General features: G+C 38.7%; 1 protein-coding gene across 2 annotated transcripts in view; it reads left to right on the top strand.

Moving 5' to 3' along the window:
• The window catches only part of dpp10 (dipeptidyl-peptidase 10 (non-functional)), a 1,734,026-nt gene that overhangs the window by 1,661,617 nt on the left and 47,004 nt on the right, over positions 1–25,405 (top strand). For both annotated transcript variants that reach the window (XM_087989191.1, XM_087989192.1), the window contains exon 19: positions 23,481–23,550. In XM_087989191.1, coding sequence (XP_087845317.1) covers positions 23,481–23,550 — 70 coding nt within the window. The remainder of the gene's footprint in view (positions 1–23,480; positions 23,551–25,405) is intronic.

Below are 25,405 nucleotides of genomic sequence, written 5' to 3'. Positions count from 1 at the left end.
AACAATGGAAACACATAAGCCATAGACTGTACTTCAAATACTTTGAAAAGTTTTAAACCTGAAATTTTTCCACTTCCACTGGCCAGGACAACTAACAAATGGGTGTGCTGACCTCAAACAGACAGGTATTTCACTTCAGTGCTAATATTTGGAGAAATTCATGTATGAAACGTGTGTTTCATTGTCTACAGATGATTGCCATGAACTAAGGATTCAATTGTGTTTTGAATAAAAGGAACAAACTGAATCTGAAGTGGCTGTGTTAGGAGGTGCATATTTTAGTGTGTATGTCATGTAAATAAAAACTTTAAAAATCATGAAATGATTAGACTCTTGTTCTAATCTCCAGTGCCTGACTTCATATATTAGAACATGTTAATAGAGAATTGCTGCCTAAAAGTGATGTTTGGAAGAGATTTTAAAAATTGGTAAAAGTCTAAACATCTGTCAAGCATTAAGGGAAGTGGCAGTTTAAACTGTCAGACATTTTGTGGATAGGATCAGTTAACTCAGTTGGTTAAAGCATGATGCTTAATGAAGGCATGAGTTCAATCCCTGTAGCACTTGAGGTAGTTTTCAGAGCCTCCATCTTCTACTTGCCCTTTTATGGTACCATTAAGACATGACCAACAAAGTCGGACAATGAGTTTGTTACATGATGAGAGAGAGAGAAATTGTTTTGTCAAATGAAAGGCCATCAGTTTGACAGCAATGATGATTTGGACCTTCAGTTAGAATTTGGTATGTTTCAAAAAACAGATGGGTCCTGATCTTCAGTTTACACGTTGTAGTTTAAGTTAAACCTATTTTAACTCAAGTGTAACTGTAAAACTAACCTCACAATCTCGTACTAACCCCTAACCCCATCCCCACACATCATAGTATTGTATACAGTATTGGTTTTCATTTTAAGGAAGGATGCAAACTGATTGGAAGCAGTTCAGAGAAGGTTTACTCAATTAATACCTGGCATGGGCAGGATGTCTTATGTTGAAAAGTTGAACAGACGAGATTTATGTCTGCTGAAGTTTAGAAGAGTAAGCAGTGATTTGATTGAAACGTATAAAGTCCTCAGAGAGCTTTAAAGGATGTTTGTGGGCATCATGTTTCCTCATATGGTTGAATCTAGAACTAGGGATCACTGTTCAAAAATAATAGGTTACACCTTTAAAACAGAAGTGAGGAGAAATATTTTATCTCAAAGGATCATGAATTTTGGAGCTCTTATCCTGAAAGGGCAGTGGAAGCAGGGTCCTTGAATGTTTTTTAGGCAGAGGTGGATAGATCCTTGGGAAGCGAGGGGGTGAAAGTTTAATGGGGGTTCGTGGGAATGTAGAATTGAAGTTACATCCACATCAGCCAGGATCTCATCAAACAATGGAGCAGGCTTAAGGTTGTCACATAACCTATTCTTGCACCTTACACTCTGTACCATCATGCCTGTCTTGTGATTGCTTACATTAACTGATAAAGACACTTTATCCCCGCCACCCCCCAACACCACCCCCTCGCTAATCCCTGCGACATCCAACACTTGGCCAACATGCCCCGATCCCTGAAACTCACCCCCACCTCCAAAGTTGGTGGACACCTCATCGTTCCATCATCCATGTGCTGCCATCCAACTCACTCACCTACTTTTATTAAACACTTGCTGTTTTTTGGTAATGTTTTAAAGTGACTTTGGGACCTTTGTTTACTTATTACAACATGGCAATTAAATCTTGTAAAAAGGGAACCTGGCTACTACAAAAATTCACTTTGATGTTCTTTGCATGGATTACTGTACTGTCTGTTCATATTCATTCTATATTGCAAGTCAGACCAGAAAAATTACAGTAAAATAAAGAGGTAACTTCTTTTGTCTTACCTGGGTCTGAAATAGAAATTCTGACCCAGATCAGAAGATGTAGGACACTTTCATTCTCTTAAAGAACATATCATGATTCCTAGCAAGTTAACCCATTCAATTTCAGAATGGCTGGATGAATCATGTTCTTGAAATTATTGGGTTGTTCCAAAGTGTTCCATTTGGACAAAATCCTGGTCCTAACTAGTGTCTGGTTATCAAAGATGGACATTCTGTTGAACTAGTTAACTGCTGGCCAAAAAAATCCTGACATTACTGATTATTTTCTTCAGCCTTGTTGGAACAAATGAAAATTCTGAATTCACATGAAGAACAGAATACTCAATGATTTCCAGATTTTAAAATAATACAGATACTGACATCAGTTAAGGACAGGCTGAATGAAGAATAAAGCATTGAGTTTTTTGAGGAAGTAACAAAGAGGACTGATGAGGGCAGAGCATTAGATGTGATCTATATGGACTTCAGTAAGGTGTTCAATAAGGTTCCCCATGGGAGACTGATTAGCAAGGTTAGATCTCATGGAATACAAGGAGAACTAGTCATTTGGATACAGAACTGGCTCAAAGGTAGAAAACAGAGAGTGGTGGTGGAGGATTGTTCTTTCAGACTGGAGGCCTGTGACTAGTGGAGTGCCACAAGGATCGGTGCTGGGTCCTCTACTTTTGTCATTTGCATAAATGATTTGGATACGAGCATAAGAGGTACAGTTAGTAAGTTTGCAGATGATAGGACGGCACGGTGGCTCAGTGGTTAGCACTGCTGCCTCACAGCACGAGGGTCCCAGGTTCGATTCCAGCCTTGGGCGACTGTCTGTGTGGAGTTTGCACATTCTCCCCGTGTCTGCGTTGGTTTCCTCCGGTTGCTCCGGTTTCCTCCCACAGTCCAAAGATATGCAGGTCAGGTGAATTAGCCATGCTAAATTGCCCATAGTGTTAGGTGCATTAGTCAGAGGTGGGTGGGTTACACTTCAGAGGATCAGTGTGGACTTGTTGGGTCGAAGGGCCTGTTTCCATACTGTAGGGAATCTAATAATCATGACACCAAAATTGGAGGTGTAGTGGACAGCGAAGAGGGTTACCTCAGATTACAACAGGATCTTAACCAGATGGGCCAATGGGCTGAGAAGTGGCAGATGGAAGTTAATTCAGATAAATGTGAGGTGCTGCATTTTGGGAAAGCAAATCTTAGCAGGACTTATACACTTAATGGTAAGGTCCTAGGGAGTGTTGCTGAACAAAGAGACCTTGGAGTGCAGGTTCATAGCTCCTTGAAAGTGGAGTCGCAGGTAGATAGGATAGTGAAGAAGGCGTTTGGTATGCTTTCCTTTATTGGTCAGAGTATAGGAGTTGGGAGGTCATGTTGAGGCTGTACAGGACATTGGTTCGGCTATTGTTGGAATATTGTGTGCAATTCTGGTCTCCTTCCTATCAGAAAGATGTTGTGAAACTTGAAAGGGTTCAGAAAAGATTTACAAGGATGTTGCCAGGGTTGGAGGATCTGAGCTATGGGGAGAGGCTGAACAGGCTGCGGCTGTTTGCCCTGGAGCATCAGTGGCTGAGGGGTGACCTTCTAGGGATTTACAAAATTATGAGGGGCATGGATAGGGTAAATAAGCAAAGTCTTTTCCCAGGGCTCAGAGAGTCCAGAACTAGCGGGCATAGGTTTAGGGTGAGAGGGGAAAGATATAAAAGAGACCTACGGGCAACTTTTTCATACAGAGGGTGATACATGTATGGAATGAGCTGCCAGAGGATGTGGTGGAGGCTGGTACAATTGCAACATTTAAGAAGCATTTGGATGGGTATATGAATAGGAAGGGTTTGGAGGAATATGGGCCAGGTGCTGGTAGGTGGGACTAGATTGGTTTGGGATATCTGGTCGGCATGGAACGGTAAGACCGAAGGGTCTGTTTCCATGCTGTACATCTCTATGAATCTATGACCTGTAATAGCTGGAGAAAGAATTTCAACCAATGGTAAAAGGTGAATTCATTCCAGGAATGCCCAAGAAACACTTAATAGGTATGCCAAGAGTGCTTTGAAATAACTTTATGCAGTGAAATGCTGAAAATGAAGAGGTAAGGTCCTTGAAATGACACATGAAAAATAAACATTGACTCTCAACTAATTATCCTGCTCACAAAAACCTTTGGAGCTGTGATGAATGTGCTGGTCCCATGGGCTTCCTTAATTGTGCAAACACTTACATTAAAACAGTGACCACACGTTAAAAGTGCTTCATTGGCTATGAGCACCTTGATACATCCAGTGGTAATCAAAGGTATTATACAAATCGGATCATGGATGCAACTCAACAATATGTAGAAGTCATTCTCTAATATACTGATTCCTTGCATGGTGAGGATCAACACAAGATTAAAGAATATAGATGTACTACATGCTTTAGTTTTGATCCATATCATTTGGAGAGAGTTGGTATTAGGTGGTGATATTATGCTTTCATCAAAAAGCTGTATTCTTGTTGGCAATTTGGCAAGATCTTCATGAAATGGAATATACAGCATATCAGTAACTTAAGCTTTGATGTACATTAAGCATAATATTCGTGGACCAAAATGCCACTTTTGGTCTTTTTGTCCCTGGGATTTAGATTGCAATTTTTCTTTGAATCTGTTCCAGATTAATTGAAGGAGATTGACGACTACGATCAGACAACATATCCATTATCATTACGTAATGCAACTCCCAAGATTGCAGAAGATCAACATGAAATGTAGTCTTTTTCATCTGCAATCCCAATGTTCCCATGTAAATAAAAGGGCAGAACAAAGGTACCCCCTTATCTGAACTACCTGGCTTTGCCTAGAATTTCCACAGAGGCCATACTGATCTCTTCCCATAACTTTGGCAGAAGATCAGCAGAAACATTATGGAAACAGCGTTAATAGCTATTAGCACAATTTCTCTGGGGTTTTCAGTATTGTTATAACGTATGTCAGTCTATACTTTCATGAATCATGCACATTGGAATATGATTCCTCGGGTCAATTTGTATTCGCATAGAATAGTGCTCCACTCCCCGAGCCACTTCTGCAAAATCTATCAGTAATTTGGCAATATCATTCCGAGAGGCCATAAGGCTGGTTTGCATACAAAATGAAAATCTGTCACTGTCATTTAACAGAGGCTCCACTTTTAAGGTTGGGGTTAAGGAATGTTTGGATAGACTGGGGTTTATTCTCCAAAGAATTTGCTTTCAGCTTAACCTTAGATTGCTTGTGATAATATGCAAAAATATTCTATTCACTGTTGTGACTTCAAATACAAAATGAAGCAAAAATTATCAATTTTAAAGAAATGAAGTGTAGAGTCAGAACAAAAATCAATTTGCAGCAATTGTCTCATTTGAAGCCTTTAAAATATATGACATGGCAGAAAGTGAACAGAAGAAAACAAAAGTGTAACAGATGCCAGAACAATTGACTGGAAGGACAGATATATCAGTTGTTCTGTAGATTATCTTTGTACTATTTTCTTGTTGATAATTATCATTCTCACTGTTTAAAACATGTCTATTTTGAAGCAATTTCCATTGTGAGCACCTACTTAAATTGGTGTTAATTGTGGCTAATTGTTAATTACTGATTCATTTATATCACATCCAGAATTTATGGAATTTCTCACATATTAACCCATTTTGCACAGTACCTATATTTTGTTATGTCTGTTTTATGAAGTTTGTTTTACTTTTATTTTCTTATTCCACTGGAATTGTTTTTTGCATTTTAGAATGCCTTTCCACAACAATCAGTAATTCTGACTAATACTGCAAAGCCCATTGGTCCTGTCACCATTCCTGCAATAGTACTGAGTCATATATTCCAGAACTAGCCATTTCCCTAGCCAAGCTTTTCCAGTACAGCTTCAACACTGACTTCTATCCAACAATGTAAAAAAATTGCTCAAGTATGTCCTGTGCACATAAAACAGGACAAACCCAACCCAGTCAATTACCACTCCATCAGTCTACTTTACATAGATACATGCAGCGCAGAAAGGTCCTTTGACCCATCGAGTCTGCACCAAAATAACTACCACTAAAGCCGCACTAATCCCAATTTCCTTAACTTGTCCCATATCCTTGAATATTATGATATTCCTGGTGCACACCTAAATACTTTTTAAAGATTGTAAGGCTTCTGGCCTCTGTTACCTTCCCAGCAGTGCATTCCAGATTCCCATCACATGCAGAGTGAAAATACTTTTCACAAATCTCTGAATCTCCTGCCCTTTAGTCGAAAACTATGCCTCTGCCTCTGCCTCATTAACCCTTCAACGAAGGGGAACAATTATTCTCTATTCACCCTGTCCTACCCCTCAATCTTATACACCTCAATCATGCCTCTCCCCTTCCACCCTTTCTACTCTTAAGAAAACAATCCAAGCCTATTTAGTCTCTCCTTATAGCTCAATTTCTCCATCACAGGAAACACCCTGGTGGACATCCTCTGTACCCCCTCTAGTGCTATCGCATCCTTCTTGTAGTGAGGTGACCAGAACTGTACACGTAACTCCAGCTGTGGCCTGACCAACGCTCTGTACAATTCTAACATTACCTCATTACGCTTGACTCTATGCCACAACTATCCTATTCACATGCTCTGTTAACTTCACAGATTTGTGAATAATTACCCCAAGACCCCTCTGTTCCTAAACTACCCAGTGTCCTGCCATTCATTATATACTCCCTCATGCTGTTTCTTCTTCCAAAATGCATCACCTTACACTTGTCAGGGTTAACTACCATCTGTCACTGATCTGCCCATCTGACCAATCCATCTGTATCTTCCTCCAACCTACAGTTTTTGCTAGGGATTATTCTTTGCAATTAACCACTCTACCAATCTTGGTGTCATCTGAAAACTTGCTTGACATTCCTCCACATTTTCATCTCTATTAATTAACAAACAATAAGGGCCCCAATAGTGATCCACTGGACACCAGCCTCCAGCCACTCAAACAGCCTTCTACCATTACTCTTTGCGCCCCATTACTAAGCCAGTTTTTGATCCATCTCACCAAGTTTCCCTAAATTCCTTTAACCTACTTCATCAGTCTCCCATGTGGGACCTTGTCAAAAGCTTTGCTAAAATCCATACACTTGATCACAAAAGATTCTAATAAAGTTAAGCATGACCTCCCTCTGACAAAGCTATGCTGACTATCTGTAATTAACACACGCCTTTCCAAGTGAGCATTAATTTGTTCCTTCAGAATTTTCTCCAGTGGTTTCCCTATCACAGATGTGGGACTCACCAGTCTGTAATTTCCATGTTCATCTCTGCCAACCTTCTTAAAAACCCGAATGACATTAGCCATCCTCCAATCCTCTGGCACTTCCCCATGGCCAGAGAGGAATTAAAAATTTCTGTCAGAGCCCCTGAAATTTTCTGCCTCACTTCCCACAGCAGCCTGAGATGCAATTCATCTAGGCCAAGGGATTTGTCAGTTTTTAACTCCAACAAAACCTCCAATACTCCCCCATTTCCTATGTCAAAGATCCTCACGGTTTGTTTTCCTGAATTCCAAATCTATGTTCTCCTTTTCCAGAGGGAAGACCAAAACCAAAGAGATATATTTATGCAACACTCTACCAATATCCTGCCACTTCACACACAGGTTGCCCCTTGGTCCCTAATGGGCCCTACTCTTTCCCTGGTTGATCACTTCCCTTTAATGTATTTATAAAATATTTTAGGATTCTCCCTAATCCTGTTCACAAGTCCTTTTTTGTCTTTTTTGCTCTTCTGATTGCTTTCTTAAGTTCACTTCTGCACTTTCTGTATTCCTCTGGGACTGCAGCTGAATTGTTGCCTTTGAACTTGCTAAGAACCCTACTCTTCTTCCTCATGCAGTCCAGAATTGTCCTAGTCATCCAGGGTTCTCTGAACTAATTGCTCCTACAATTCCATCGAAAGGGTACATGTTAGAGCTGAATTCTCCCAGCTCCTTTTTGAATGCCACCCCATTGCTCCCTATCAGTACAGTGTGGAACAGGTAATCAACAGAGCTGTCAAGCAACATTTGCTTAGCAATAATCTGCTCAGGCCTCATTTGAGGTTCACAAGAGCCACTTCAATCATAGACAAAAGAGGAAAGTTTCAGAGATGAGGAGAGAGTGATTGCCCTTGACATCAGGGCCACTTTTGAATGTGGCATCAAGAATCCCCAGCATAAACTGGAGTCAATGGGAATCATGATGAAAATCTACTGCAGGTTAGAGTCATACTTGACTCAAACGAAGATGGTTGTGGTTATCTGAGGTCAGTCATCTCTGTGGGGTTCCTCAGGGTAGTATCCTAGACCTAACCATCTTCAGCTGCTTCATCAATGACGTTCCCACCATCATCAAGTCAAAAGTGGGGATGTTTGCTAATAATTGCAGAATGTTCAGCATGACTCCTCAGATGCTGAAGCAATTCAAGTCCAAAAACAACAGGATTGAGACAACATCAAGGCTTAGGCTAACAAGTGGCAAGTAAATCCTGACCACACAAATACCAAGCAATGATCACTTTCAACAACAGAGAATCTAACCATCATCCCTTGACATTCAGTGATGTTACCAATGCAGCATTCTCCACTATCAACTGGATTTACCACTGACCAGAAACTGAACGAGATGAGCCATATAAATACTGTAACTACAAGAACAAATCAGAGGCTAGGAGTACTGTGATGAGTAAAGCACCTCCTGATTCCCCAAAGCTTGTCCTCCATCTACAAGATGTATGTCAAGAATGTGATGAAATACTCCCTTCTTGCCCGGATGAGTGTAGTCCCATCAACACAAAAGAAGCGTGACACCATTCAGGAAAAAGTAGCCTGCTTAATTGGCACTACATCCATAAGCATCCACTCCCTCTTCCACCAACTCTCAATAGCAGCAGAAGTGGCAGATGGACTTTAATTCAGGTAAATGCAAGGTGCTGCATTTTGGGAAAGCAAATCTTAGCAGGACTTTTACACTTAATGGTAAGGTCCTAAGGAGTGTTGCTGAACAAAGAGACCTTGCAGTGCAGATTCATAGCTTCTTGAAAGTAGAGTCGTAGTTAGATAGGATAGTGAAGAAGGTGTTTGGTATGCTTTCTTTTATTGGTCAGAATATTGAGTACAGGAGTTGGGAGGTCATGTTGCGGCTCTACAGAATATTAGTTAGATCACTGTTGGAATATTGCATGCAATTCTGGTCTCCTTCCTATCGAAAAGATGTTGTGAAACTTGAAAAGGGTTCAGAAAAGATTTACAAGGATGTTGCCAGGGTTGGAGGATTTGAGCTATAGGGAGAGGCTGAACAGGCTGGGGCTGTTTTCCCTGGAGCGTCTGAGGCTGAGGGCTGCCCTTATAGAGGTTTACAAAATTATGAGGGGCATGGATAGGGTAAATAGGCAAAGTCTTTTCCCAGGAGTCGGGGAGTCCAGACTAGAGGGTTTGAATTTATGGTGAGAGGGGAAAGATATAAAAGAGACCTAGGGGGCAACCTTTTCGCACAGAGGGTGGTACGTGTATGGAATGAGCTGCCAGAGGCTGGTACAATTGCAACATTTAAGAGGCATTTGGATGGGTATATGAATAGGAAGGGTTTGGAGGGATATGGACCGGGTGCTGGAAGATGGGACTAGATTGGGTTGGGATATCTGGTTGGCACAGACGGGTTGGACCGAAGGGTCTGTTTCCATGCTGTACATCTCTATGACACTCCAAACATTCACCAAAGATCCTCAGACAGCATCTTCCAAAACCACGACCACTTCCACTTGGAAGGTGAAGGACAGCAGATAAATGGGAACACCACCACATTCAAGTTCCCTTCCAATCCACTCACCGTCCTGACGTGGAAATATATCATCATTCCTTCACTGTCACTGGGTCAAAATCCTGGAATTCCTTCACTAATTCTTGTAGTTACAATATTTATATGGCTCATCTAGTTCAGTTTCTGGTCAATGGTAAATCCAGTTGATAGTGAAGAATGCTGTATTGGTAACATCACTGAATGTCAAGGCATTGTGGGTCAACCCACAGCAAATGGACTGCAACAGTTCAAAAAGGCAGTTCACCAGCACTTTCTCAAGGGCAACCAAGGATGGGCAATAAACACTGGCCAGCCAGTGAAGTCCACATCGCACAAGTGAATTTTGAAAAAAAAACTGTGTTGCTAGATCTGTACGAAGTCTGTCCCATTTAGCATGGGGATATTGTCACACAACAGGATGGAGGTTATTCTCAATATGAAGATGGGACTTTGTCTCCAAAGGACTGTGCGGCGATCACTCTCACTGATCTATCATAAACAGATGCATCTGCAACTGGCAAATTGGTAAGGATAGGTTCAAGTATGTCTTTTTCCTCCTGTTGGTGCACACCTAGTTTAGCACCTATATCCTTTAGGACCCAACCAGCTCTATTAGTAGTGTTGCTGCTGAGCCATTCTTGCTTTTGGACATTAAAATCCACCACCCAAATTACGTTTTTCAAGCGCTTCCTTCAAGTGTTGTTTAACATAGTGGAGTACTGATTCGTCAGCAGAGGGATGACAGTACATGGTAATCAGCAGGAGGTTGATTGATTCAATGAAATGCTTGAGAGGCCATTTCAGAAGAAACTTGAGAGTCACCATATTGCTATGGGTCTGGAGTTACATTTTGGCCAAACCAGCAACCCAGAACATGATCTGAATTTCTGTATTAAAAGATATTTATAATGTGGGACATCAGTAGCAGAATTGTACTCCAGCACAACTGCAACCTCATGGTTTGCCATATCTCCCAAACAACCATTAACATCAAGCCAGGAGATCAAATCTAGTTCAATAGTGAGTGCAGGAGAGCATACCAGGAGCAGCACCCAAGCATACCTAAAAATGAAGAATCAACCTGGTGAAGCTACCAAACAGGATGACTTGCATTTCAAACAGCATAAGTAGCAAGTGATAGGCAGAGCTAAGTGAGCCCACAACCAACAGATCAGATCTAAACTCTACAGTCCTACAACATCCAGTTGTGAATGGTGGACAACAATTAAACACTGGCTCCACAAATATCACCATTCTCAATGGCAGAAGAGCCCAGTGCACCAGTGCAAAAGATAAGATGCACTGCAGAAATTCACCAAAGATCCTAAGTTAACACCCTCCAAACCCATCACTTCTATTTAGAAAGACAAGGGCAGCAGATACACGGGAACACCACCACTTTCAGGATCGGTTCCAAGCCACTGACCAACCAGACTTGGAAATATATCACCATTCCTTCACTGTAGTACTGTAGTTGGGTCAAAACCCCAGAACTCCATCCTTGGTAGCATTGTAGATCTTCCCTACACAAAATGGACTGAAGTAGTTCAGGAATGCAGCTTTACCACCTCCACAAGAACAACTAGGAATGGGCAACCAATGCAGGCAGAATCAATAACACCCAAATCCCACCAAATAATAAATTGTTAACCTATGTAGAATGTTATAGTTTGACAGAAATAGCAAATAATCATGACAGCTAACAGACCAGATTGTCTGCAACGAAAAGGTATAATGCTTAATCATGTTTGCAAGATGGATATGGTCACATATAACATTGAAAAAAAGCTTCACTACGTTGTACCCTCTGTTATTTAAAGAAGGGACCAGAACAGCATCCTAAATGACACTGTTTCTTAAATGAAATGAACACTTTTTCATCCCAAAACAAATTGCTGGCACTACACTTGGCACTTTTGTCATTCAAGAATGCCCCATCTTTTGTCATTTGGCTTTTGATGCATATCAGAGTTTAGCTTCAAGGCTAATCTAGGAGAAGGCAAAGTCAAGAACTCTCAAAGTGTAGACTTTTGTAGAATTCTATTTATTGCATCTTAACACTATATACTGTGTAACATAATTTGAAAAATCAGGTTCTGATATCTTATTGTTACTTTTTTTAAAAAAGACTGGTCACCTACATCTGCTTCTCCCTTGATTCTAACTGAATTCTGCCTGCACTGAGCTGTTTAGCCCCATGACATCATTGTGAGGTCGTGTCAGGGTCTGAGAGACTTTACAAATACCCCTTCCCAGGTTTTGTTTCCCCTCCCCCAACCCTGTCATAAACATTGATCTTTTATACATTCTTACTTGCATAACTTAGATACCCTTTTTACAGTATTTATACACATTTTTTGCCTTTACCTCTCTCACCCTCCCTAAGTCTCTGAATTGATTCATCATTACCGGCAATAGGTGGATACAGAGAGTCAAATCAAGTGTAGAAACACTTGAGATAAAGTTGGTGAACTGTAAAGCTAGTGTTGCCTAATCAGTGATTTAATCAATCTGGTGGCCTGATGTCCTGAATGGATATTACTTGCTGAAGGGTCTTAGGTTGATGTAACTGCAGGAATGCATGGGCAAATTAAAAAATTTTCTTATCCTTCTTCTGAAACATCTGGATCAGGTGATGGTGTTACTTCTCTGAGAAGAGTGGTGTGGTTCATCCATTTGTAATTGTTCCCTATTTATAAAAACTTGTCCCATTGCTGTATGGACCTGTTCCTCAGGGTTTTGTTCCAAAGCATGACCTACTAATCGACTTGGAAATGATTTGGTTCGATGCTGGCAATGCTCTTGAGACTGTAGCACATCTTAAAAATTGAGCTGTTTTCCTACAATAAGCACATTGTTACAGTAAGGCTGGAAAGTTTTGACTTTGCTAATATGGAGTCTTGGAAACACACCTATGACAAAATACAGTAGCATTAGTGTGTTTAGGACTACAAGGTATCATATAGTATATATTTCTAAGAGGTCCATCTTCTTACATTGCAGTATGAACTTTTGTTGTATATTGTTACTTGGTCACTTTTCTAAACTCTGTATCCACTGTATTTGGACTCTTCCTAAAATTCGATCCCCATTTCATTTATGAAATTGAGTGATTGATTTATCAAAGAGACTAGTGAGAATTCTGTCGCAAATGAGCTTCATTTGGTATGTTTCCCTAGTTGCATGCTTCAGGAGTACATACAAATAATTAATGAAACTATTGACAGACTCTCTTGGAAGTTGGTATGAGCAACTGAAGTGTGATTTTGTCAGTGTCTAATTTGTTCTTGAAGTGAAATATTGATTTGAGACTTTCAAATGTGATTTGTTTCTCATTGATTTTGTCAATGTAACACAATCTGACATTCTTTCCATGTAGTAGTGAGGTGTGCTAACTTGTTCTGCTTTTGATTTAGTGTTCAATGCTGAAGCTTTTGAAATGTTAAGAACTGTACTTTCCACACTTGCCAACAAATGGATCTTATATCTGAAATTTCTCAGATGGAAAGATTGGTACCAGTGAGCATTGTTGATAGACACTTAAGAGTGTTGATCATTTTCTTAAAAATCACACAACACCAGGTTATATTCCAACAGGTTTAAGACCATAAGACCATAAGACATAGGAGTGGAAGTAAGGCCATTCGGCCCATCGAGTCCACTCCGCCATTCAATCATGGCTGATGCGCATTTCAGCTCCACTTACCAGCGTTCTCCCCGTAGACAACAAGAATCTATCAATCTCGGCCTTGAAGACATTTAGCGTCCCGGCTTCCGTGGCAATGAATTTTTTTTGGAAGCGCACTAGCTTTTGGAGCGACGCTCCTTCACCAGGTGATAGTGGAGGGCTCGATCGTAACACAGAATTTATAGCAAAAATTTACAGTGTGATGTAACTGAAATTATACATTGAAAAATTGACTGTAAATTTTTGCTATAAATTCTGTGTTACGATCGAGCCCTCCACTATCACCTGATGAAGGAGCGTCGCTCCGAAAGCTAGTGTGCTTCCAATTAAACCTGTTGGACTATAACCTGGTGTTGTGTGATTTGTACCCCCAGTCCAACACCGGCATCTCCAAATCATGATCATTTCCTTGGTTTTAAAGGTGATCCTTAGGATTTGGGTAATCTTATATTGCACTCAAATTGTGTGGTATTCTTTGTTGCTTATAGTCGTAAAAATTGTTGTTGTAATACTAAAACTGCAAACAGTTTGAGTTTCTGCTGTTTTAAATGCTGTTTTCTGTGTAAGGTTTGGTTTGCTTCACCAAAATGCCATCTGCACAGAAATAAATGATGAGTGAATGAATGAATGAATCTTTTTCCTAGCTGGTTGAACTATTTTCAATGGTCTGTGAGTATAAGCTTTCTCAAAATGGCATCAATCAATAAGATTTTGTTGTTATTTTTGGCTGCATCAAAGATGCTGCTGTCATGTCGTCATGCTAAGGTTTTTCTGTAGTTGACATTTCCATGCTAAATTTGACAGATCAGATTCACACTCTTTGTTGCAATTTTAAACAAATAACCACAGTAAAACTTTGAAATTACTAAATAAGGCTTGTGTTTCTCAGGCAAAGCATCAAAATAATTAAGATTTAATTAATTTCATTGAAATGGCACTGAAACATTGAATTTAAAATTCTTCCTCTGATTTTTTTTCAATTGATCATTGTACCTTAAGCTTGTTATTGAATAAATTTCTTAACTTGCTTTTTTGACACATTTTTCATCAAGTGCTCAGGCTGCTAAATGGCTGTTGAGTTCACAACTCTGTTTCCCAAGGTCTTTTTTAAAGACTTTCATTGAAAGGTTTGATTCTACTCTAATTGTCTGGTATTCAACCTCTTTTCTGGATTGCTTGATTTGGATTTATCCCATTGGCTACTGGTGGCTTTTATTGAATTGCTTTGGTGGATTCTCTGCAGAAGTCTTCTGTTCAGAGATTCTTCCTTTATGTAGAAGCTCTATGACCTTCCTGTCTGTTCATTGGACTCGAGGCTTTACTGATGGCATCTTTTGGAAAAGTGATTTTTCTGAGATTCTTTCTTCTCCAGATGATTTTGTGTCTGTTTCCAGTTATTCACAACAACCCTGATTTTATAGGTACTGGATCCCATCACTATTTTTCATCATATACTTTTCAAGTAAAACCTGTGTTTAGCTTCAAGACTGATCTAGGAGAAGGCAAAGTCAAGAACTCTCTTAAAATGTAGACTTTCATACAATTACATTTATTGCATGTTAATGGTGGCTCAGTGGTTAGGACTGCTGCCGCACAGCACCAGGGACCTGGATTTGATTCCAGCCTCGGATGACTGTGAAGTTTGCACATTTTCCCCGTGCCTGGGTGGATTTCCTCTGGGTTCTCCAATTTCCTCCCACACTCCAATGTTGTGCAGATTAGGTGGTTTTGGCCATGTTAAATTGCCCATATTATCCAGGGGTGTGCTAGTTAGGCGGATTACCCATGGTAAATGCAGGATTACAGGGATAGGGTAAGTCTGGGTAGGATGCTCTTTGGAGGGGTGGTGTGGGTTAAATGGCCTGCTCCCACACTGCAGGGATTCTATGATATAGGGATTCTATGAACATTATATACAATATTCCCTAATCTGAATGACCAGGTTCTGATCTTATTGTTGCATTTTTTAAAATGTTTGACATCCATATCTCCATCATCTTTGATTCTAATTGAATTCTGTCCCCACTGAGCTATTTCTGCTCTGTAGCAAGCAGCTCATCATTATAAGATTGCTCCAGGATCTTACTACCCTGCACAACAGTCCACAAAACATTAAATCACAAGCTACATTCCCCCACCACTATAGGAATTTGTTCGAACATTCTTGGTCAATCTGTTTCCACAATGCACTATTTGAAATGTAGAATTCACCATTACCTTGGGGACAATGCTAATATGTGAATATGTTCATAAAATTTCTTAGTATAAAATTGTTACAGTCACACTGTAGTCACATCAGTTTATGCCAAATCTGTTTTCATCACAGTTGACTCCACCTTCTCCCATGAAAGACTCTTCCTTTTACCTTTCAACACAGAAGTGAAACTTGTCAGATTTACACTCTCTGTCCTTTCATATGGCATAGGAAAATCATATCTTCGCTCCTGCAGATTTTTGTAATTTTTCAAGCATCTGGGAAAAATAATAACAAAGGCTCAAATTGGATCCTTGCAGGATTGCCTTCCCCATTAATTTTCAATTAACATTGACTCATTAAGAGTTTTGTTGAAGGAAGAGAGGATGCTGATAATGTTTTCTACTTAGTTTCTTAATTTCCTGATACAACAGCGAATAGTTCAACTGTCTGTAGGTGAGCAGGCACTGGCAGGCTCCTCTCTACCTGCTTGGATGTGTGTGCAATCAAAAACCACTCTCCAAAAGAATTCTTTCCTTTCTACCACCCTTCTTGCCTTTGATGTTAAAGCACCTATTCAATTACTTACCATTTACTATTGCTCCTCTCAAGCTAGAAGATCTCCGAGGTTGTTCTCCAAGGTTGCTAGCCAATTCCTAATTGGGCAGGAAATTTGTTTCCAGGTCAATTTAGTGGGTGCCTCCACAAAAACTTCAACAGTGACAGTTTCTCCAGAGACAGGTTCAGTCCCAGCACTTGTTTCACATCCATAAGTTGAAGTGCGTCATGCAATTCTACAGAGATAATATTGTTTTATATAAATTCAAATTACCAAAAATGCCCATTTTCATTAGCTTTTAAATATTATTCCAAGTTATGAGTTGCACTGGAAAACTGTAATGTATACTTTGATCTCTCAACTGTGTCCACCTGTTTAGATGGATACATGTTTAAACATACAATGATATATGACAGGAATTATTCAGAATTGAATTGTCTAAAATTAATTGAAAATGCATGTTTCCAATATTACATCCAGTGACCACTAATATACTTTTCCAGTCATACAGAGAGGTTTCCTTAAGTGCACTATTAGTGCCAAAATCAAAAATCCATTTGTAGTGGTATAGTTTTTTGAGTCTCTTGCAAAAAGGAGACTCTAGCAAAAGCCTTCTATTCATTACTTTCTCACCAGGAATTTAGCTTTATCATGATTTTATATTTTAATTCAAAATCATGAATAATACATTCAGTTTTTTTGGAAATATCATGGTTCACTATAATTTAAGTTTGTATAGTCCACAAATATACAAAGTTAAATAACCCTTCATCTGAATATTGCCATTTCCTCCAAAACAAGGGAATCTAGCAGATGAATTATATAGTTTCATGTCTGTACTAATTCCATACTTTGACAATTAGCCAATTGTAATTTACAAAGAGATAGTAAAAGGTGGATGAGTAAACAAACATCTCACCCCATCAAATCCTTTGATAGGCTGTAATCTATAATTGCCATAGACATCTGTTGTTCTTACTGCACCATTTTTTGACATGCAATTGCAAATTCAGTTGTATTTATGTTTCAATGCATCCATAAAATAATTTATGGGAGAGACTTCTCAGTGTAACTGCATTGTATTTAAAAAGCAATATTAAATGTGGAGTTCAGTGACGACCAACAAACCAAAAGCGGGATAGTGTTTGTCTGTACAACATATGTCATAATTTCACTACTCGGGGTGGGAAGGCTTACAAAATGACAAATGGCAACAATAATAATATCTGTAAATAACAAATAATATTTGATATTAAGCCAAATAAGTTTGGAAACCCTATTATGTGCATTCCTAGTATGTTCAAAATATTAGGAGAAAGCTCTTCCTGATGAAGGGCTTATGCCCGAAACGTTGGTTCTTCTGCTCCTCGGATGCTGCCTGATCTGCTGTGCTTTTCCAGCAACTCACTCTCAACTCTGTTCAAAATATTAGCCGAAGAACTAAACCACAATCATTTGCTGACAACATATAAACACACAAACTAGGTATTAGGAACCGGATGAGACCATTCAGCCCCTCCAGATTCACCATTCAATAAGATCTGATTATGCTTCAACTCTATACTCCTTCCTTTCTCCAATAGTGATTGACTCTCCTGTTTATCAATTATCTATCTATGCCTGCATTAAAACTATTCAATATGCTGCCTTTTCTGCCTGAAGAAGAGAATGGACACTCTGAAAAAAGGGTCTCTCTGAAAAGGGAGGCCCCTTATTCCAGTCTTTCCCACAAGGTGATACATCCTCTCAGCATCCATCCTATCAAGTTCCCTCAGGATCTTACATGTCTTAAAAAAGATCATCTCATTCTTCTGAAATCCACTGAATATGGACCACACCTGTAAGACTTTTCCTTATAAGAAAATTCATTCACCCCAAGTAACAATCGAATGAATGACCTCTGAATTGCTTCTAATGCATTAACATCATTTTCTTAATTAAAGAGCTCAAAATTGTACACAGTACTCCAGACACGGCCTGACCAACACACTACACTATTATATAAGGATAATGGGTCTCAAAGTGTCAATGTGCATGTAACATCAGCTCCATCCATTCTACTGATGTCACACTGAATCTCTGGTGTAGACACAAAGTTCCACTCCAGCTTTCAGATGCATCTGTACCAGCTTCCAACAGTTTGAGTAATTATGCCTGATGAAATGAAGTTGTAATTATTGCTATAATGCAATAAACATTAGGGAAATATAAACAAGAGCAACTATGCAAACAGTAGAAAAACATGCTCAGCACTTTAAAGGCAAAACTTCGTTCAGAAGCTGGTAAAAAGTACTCAGGCAAGAGTGTGGGCTAAGAAAAGAGAGAAAAAATCTTGTCATTCATTCTTGGAAAATTCAGAGTTCTTGGCAAAGGAGGCTCTAAACAGAGAAATTAAGGCTCCAGGAGGAAAAATTAGAGATCTCCAAAGGAGAGAATTTTTGGGGAAATTGTGCAAATACTGGAAAGAAAAAGCAAGGGAGTATGCAAGACAGTTCTCATGTCTCACAACAAGCATTGTCAGCATAGGCTCTGCAAGGGACAGTGAAAAGGCCGAAGATACTTTGGCCAAGGCTACTGAAACAGGAATGCTTCAGAATTTAAACTAAAAAGCACATTTGAAGAAACTCCCTTGCAGAAGAAAAAATAGCAGTAGAAATCAAAGAATTATAAAGGTCTGGGAGTTAATTAATTTTCAATTTTAATGGAAATATTTATAAATTTTCAGAGCCAGAGAACATTACTTGAAAATTTATGCAGAAAATATGCTTGGGTAGTTTAAGATTGTGAAAGGCAGGAAAACTTCATTTACCCAGCAAGAAGCCGCAAAACCCTATCTTGGCTGCATGTTGTAGGAAAACACTAGTCTGCATTTTAATCATTACGAAAGGCGGGAAAACTCCAAAAATAAGGTGGGGAAGCCTAGTAAGCAGTAAATAAATATGATATTAAAATAATTAGTTTTAAAATGTTTGAAAACAATAACTTACTATGGAACATGCAATAATGCAGAGTTTTATTGAAGAATTCATATAACTTATAAAGGTTTGCAAATATACTACAGAGTCTAACAATCTCTACAGAATTCAGTTTAAAGCAGCTTAAGTTTGCATTCACTAAAAGAAAAACAGATTTAAGGCAGTATTGAAATGATAAAGCTTTAATATAGTAATAGTTTATCAATAATTACAGAAATAGAAAAATGATATAATAATTCTTAGCATACTTAAGCTCAAATAAAAGGGCTACACAAAACAGAGTATTAGACTTCATGGAGTTGACATTTCTTAAGATAGCCAAAATGAAACATTAAGTGCAAATATCTCAGTTACTGAGTTGCAGAAAAGAGCATTTTACACATGCAAACATATAAAAATGGTATAGTATCTGTGGAGGGAAATCAGAATTAACCATTTGGACCCAAAACATTAACTCTGAGTTCTCTCCATAGATGCTGTCAGACCTGCTGAACGTTTCCAGCAATTTCTGTTTTTTGTTTCTGATTTCCAGCATCTGCAGTTCTTTTGATTTTTACAGTAATTTGGGCTGGCACTAATTGGAGTTTTGGAGAATGGGAGGAGAGACTATTGAAATATAGACGATTCATAGGGTGCTTGACAGGATAAGATGCAGAGAAGTTGTCTCTCCTTGAGGCAGAATCTTGGACCAGAGGGCACAATCTCAGAAAAGGTTGTCACACATTTAAGACAAAGATGAGGAGGATCCAGTTTCTCTCTCAGAGAGTAGTGAACCTTTACCACAGAAGGCTGGTTGCTAAAGATTCAGACTTTTAAACAATAAGGAAATCAAGCATTATGGGGAAAAAGCAGAAAAGTAAAGTTGAGGATCATCAGATCAAGCATGATCTCATTTGAATAATGAAGAGGACTTGATGGGCCAATGGCCTACTTCTGCTTCTACATCTGATAGTCATATCTCTTTTGGACAAGAAAGTTTAAAGCTTGATAGAGAAAGTTGGTGAAACCAAATGATCCAGGATTCACTGAACTTGTTTATATAAATTCCAATTGAATTTAAGTTTGATACTCATGCCCACAGCACGATCCTAACATTTCAGATACCATGTCTGAAGAAACAGAAGTAGACTGTGTCATATAGTTGGGATATCTGGAAAATAGGAATGCTACAAGTCACATTGTAACATTGAGAGAGTTGAAAATATTTACATTGCTTGCAATCAGGCAATTTCACTTTTGAGCCTGCATGCATGGGACTGCTACTTCAACTTCCTTAGAAAATTACACTGAGTTTGAATTACTCCCTGAGTAAACTGATCCAGAAGCAAACTGTTGCTGATCAACCAGTCAAGATTCATTAGATTTCTTAAATTCATAGTGGAACCGAGAAAGAGTGTTGTGATTGTCATTGAAGAAACGTTTTAAATGCCCAAGAAGTAACAATGGCTAAAACAGGCTGCATCAAATTTGACAAGAATAAAAGTCTGACCAACAATGTGCTACCATTCACCATTATTGCATTGAAAGACCACAAGTCCCATGATTTGACTGAGAATACATACTCCAAGCATGGAGAACACTTCACAATCATGGACCATTTACTAACACATGTCAAAAAAAAATACTTCATTTTCCCTTCAGGAAACCATATTGGAAAAAATGCACAAGAAACACTTGGCCATTGCGAGGCATACAGCCATGACTTAGTCAGCTGTGGTTGGCCAGAGATCTCAAAAAAGATATTAATGATCTCCCATATCATTGTGAAATCTACAAGATTGTCCAGACTGAAAATGCTCCTGTCTTCACTGAAGACAGAGCAGAAGTTAAAACCCAGGAAAACCTGTAAGAGAGAATGGGGATATTAAGAATAAGACTAAGCAGCACAATCTATTTTAATCCCATTTAGGAATACTTTACTGATCATCTCCAAATAACAGAACAGGCAATACCAGTGACAGAGATGGTACTGAATGAGCATCAATCTTCCTGAAGGACAACTGAGAGCCTGAGAAGTTTTCCCTCACCGGTCAAACAACAACAATTGCAACTGAAGTCATCCAGTTTATACAACAATCCAAGGGAGTCAGATCATTGCCGACACATACAAAACATGGAGAACAAGAAGAAATTGCCTGCTCTAAATATTGAGCATAATGCAAAACAGATGCATTTCCAATTCAACGGATATTGCCTGGTCAAGAAATTCATGATACGGCATGGAAGAAAGTATTTGCTTCAACCATACAGCCTGCTTCCAGAATGCACTCTGACCAGATTAAAATTCAGCAGATGATGTCATGGGGCAACTACCTGAATTATCACCTCGAAGTTTCTCAGTGAGGGAAATTCAGAAAGTAAAGGGACTTCCAGACCAATATCAAGGTCTACAAAGAGTGACATCCTTTGTGAAGGCTATCAGAGAGATAAAAAATCCTCTAGCAGAAAACCTTCCCCAGTACCACATAGTGTAAAAGCAATAATTACTTCAAGGCCCCAGCAGTTGTCATCTAGGAACAAAAGTAGGCAATTCAGCCCATTCAGTCTACTCCACCAGTCATTTCAATTATGACTGATCAAACACTTCAATGATCTTTATGGATACTTTCCACAGTGGCTTTAAGCAATGAATAATCAAAAATTTATCAACTCCTACTCTAAATATTCGCAAAAGCTGAGCTTCTCCCAGCCCTCTGGCCAGAGATTTACAAGGATTCACAACCTTCAGAGTGAAAATAGGTCCTCCTCTCCCCCTTTATATATTGTGCCCCCGGCCCTAGACTCCCCATCCAAGGAAACTATTTTACTTGCATTTATCCTGTCTATCTCGAAGTAATTTGTAGGTTCAATAAAATCACTTTTGAAAACTGCACAGAATGAGGCACCAGTTTGTTCAATTTCAATTCATTGGAGAAAGTACCACATACACAACTGTAACAAAACATACCTATATCCTCTTCCCTTTGAACTAAACAACAAAATTTCATTTACTTTGCTGATCATTTGTTGCACCTACATAAGACCCTTTGTGATCTATGTACCAGAACACCCAGATCCTTCTGTAGATCTATAATCTCTTTCCATTTAAATGCTTTGGAAAGATCCCAAAAGGATTATGGATCACGAACCCGATTTACATATGAAAGAAGTGAAACTATCATGGTCATTCTAACAGGTGAGAGACTTAAACAGTCAAGGTATTTTTCAATGTATAATTTCAGCTACATCACACTGTAAACTTTTGCTATAAATTCTGTCTTATAATTATGTACTCCACAACCACCTGATGAAGGAGCAGCGCTCTGAAAGCTAGTGCTTCCAATTAAACCTGTTGGACTGTAACCTGGTGTTGTGTGATTTTTAACGTTTAAATACTACTTTTCTATATTTCCTGCCAAATTCGACAAGTTGACATTTTCTAATATTATTTTCCATCTCCCAAATTTTTGCCCATTCACTTAACTTATCTTTGCAGGTTCTTTATGTCCTCTTCACAACTTTCTTTCCTACCTTTGTTTTATCAGCAGATTAAACAACCATGGAAGTTTATTTGTATATAATCTACAGACCTTAGAGATCCTAACACCAAACTCTGATGCCATTCATCACATTCTGTCAATGTGAAAACAACTAATGTATGCCTGCACTCTCTGTTTCCTGTGAGCCAATCAGTCCATGTCCATGCTAATATCTTGTTCTCTTAATGTGCCAACTTGTCAAATGGCTTCCAAAAATCTTAGTACAGTATGTATTTTTATCTATGTTTCTTTTTACTTTCTAAAGTAAACTAAGAAATTAAACAAATATGATTTCCTTTTTACAAAACCATGTTGACTCTACCTGATTGCATGAAGATAATCAAAATGCCTACTATAAACTCCTTAATAATTCCAGCATTTTTCCTTTGACAAATGTGAGGATAGTTTGCCTGTAATTTCCTGCTTTCTGTCTCTCTCCTTTATTAAATAAAGGAGTTAATTTTGCTATTTGCCAAATCAGCCAAGTAAATGAACTATAGATAACAGAAAACACAAAAGGATTTTTTTTCCCTGAACTAAATAGGAAACATTTTTCCTGTTTTCCTAATAATAGAAATCTGATTAATGTGACCTCAGCAATAGATAGCTCACACTTAATTTTAATTCATCACAACAGGGGAAAATCATGGAAGAAAATTGTGATGATTATATGGTTCCTTTATATTGAATTGCCACTATCAAATTGACTGCATTGTTAACAATTGGCAAACTACGTACATAATGAAAAAAAAACTTTCAGATTCAATGAATATTAGTAAAACAGAAATGTGTTTTTCTTTCTGTGTGTAATTTCCTTCAACAATAACTCTTAACACAGCTTGTATCTTTTGTTCTCAGAGCTGACTCTGCAGTTGCTGTATCCTGAGAGCTTTGATGAAAACAATCAATATCCTGTTCTGCTGGTTGTGTAAGTAATTCTGTTATTTAACATTCAAAATTGCAGCTGACAAATGAATTATCTCCAGTGCAATTTTACCACTATCTGAGGCGGGGGCAAGGGAGAAGGGGAGTGGAGGTTGCCTTCAAATTAAGTGGCCAATTAATACCTAATTAAAGAGCCTGATCAAATGACCATGAAGATTGAACCCGCAGCAGAAAAGCCCCCTCAAAAAATCCAGTCCTGTGCCTCTCCCTACTGGAGAGCTTTTGATTGACAACTCACCAAGACTCCTTTGTCAGCACCTTCCCCAACCTATGCCCTTGAATACTTAGAAGATGAATAGATGCTTGGGAAAACCATCATCTACAAGTTCCCCTCTAAACCACACACCATCCTGACTTGGAACTATACCATCCCTTCACTGTCAGGGCTTAACATCCTGGGACTCTCTTCTTAACAGCACTGAGGGTGTATTCTCACCATGTTGACTTCAGTGGTTCCAGAAGGCAACTCATCACCACCTTCTCAATGACAACTAGAGACAGGCAACAGATGACAATGATACTTGCAGCCCACAAAGAAAAAGTTCTCTAAGGCAAGATTTTCTGTTGCTAAGGGGCAGAAGTCCCATATCAAGTCATTGAATGGCCATTTGATAATTAACCATCTTTTGAGTGATATTTGTGACGCACATTTCCCCTTTCTCAGTGACTGTTTAGATCTGGCACTGAGTCAAAGATGTCTCCAAGTATCCAGCAGCAGTGGTGTCAATAAGCAGATAGGCAGTGGATTAATGATCACCACCTTCTCAAAGGCAAATAAGGATGGGTAATAAATACTGGCCTGATCAGTGATGTTCTCATTCCACAGAAGCATTGTTTTTGAAAAATGCTCTGTCAAGGTGAAACTTTCTGTTGTGTGGAACTCCAACATCAAGCTGTGCGGAACTCCAATATTAAGCTATGCCACAGCCATTAGATCATTAAAATGTCTGCATGGTGATGTCTATAATGTGGATTTTGCTTTGATGAATGACTAAATATGACACTAAGTCAAAGAAATCTCCAGGTGTCCAGCAACAATGTTGTCCATAGGCAGATAAACAGAGAATCACAGTGGACTATTTTCAGAGACATCAAACCAGAAAGTTAAATACATTTCATTTCCTTCACTTATAATGTTACTTCTAAATATTGAAATAAATGGTTAAGATTAGACTAAGATGGAACCTATACTAGGATAAACAAATATTTTAAAACATTTTAAACAGATGATAACATGTAGTAATGTTGTAACATAATGGAGTAATTTATTATTCTAGGATTATGAAATCTATTACAACACACCAGTGAATATTTAACAATAATTAGGAAATTATTTAAAACCCAGTAAAAGTGTTTCTACAAGGTATGAACTTTCAAGAGCTATTACAGCATGACTGATGGTTTTATCATGGAAGTTTTCATCAGCTTAAAGTTAAAAATCACACAACACCAGGTTATAGTCCAACAGGTTTAATTGGAAGCACACTAGCTTTCGGAGCATTGCTCCTTCATCAGGTGATAGTGGAGGGCTCAATCCTAACACACAGAATTTATAGCAAAAATTACAGTGCGATGTAACTGAAATTATACATTGAAAATTGATTGTCTGTTAAGTCTTTCATCTGTTTGAATGCTATGATTGTTTCACTTCTTTCATGTGTAAATCACAAAACCTTTTTTAAAAAGTTGCATTCTCGGGTTAGCTGTTAACAATGGTGATAGCTAGACAATATATTGAAGGTGTTAGCCCCCTGCGTTCTCTGTCTATGCCATGATGTTTAGATTGATTCTAATCTAAAAAGTGATTAGAATCACATGTTTGGGTTGGGGTTGAAAGT

This window comes from Chiloscyllium plagiosum, unplaced genomic scaffold (genome assembly GCF_037043375.1).
Source record: "Chiloscyllium plagiosum isolate Xiang-an unplaced genomic scaffold, Cpla_swu_hap1 HiC_scaffold_7, whole genome shotgun sequence".
Taxonomy (NCBI): domain Eukaryota; kingdom Metazoa; phylum Chordata; class Chondrichthyes; order Orectolobiformes; family Hemiscylliidae; genus Chiloscyllium; species Chiloscyllium plagiosum.
The sequence above is the reverse complement of the archived record's forward strand: the minus strand, read 5'-3'. Positions and strand labels throughout refer to the sequence as shown.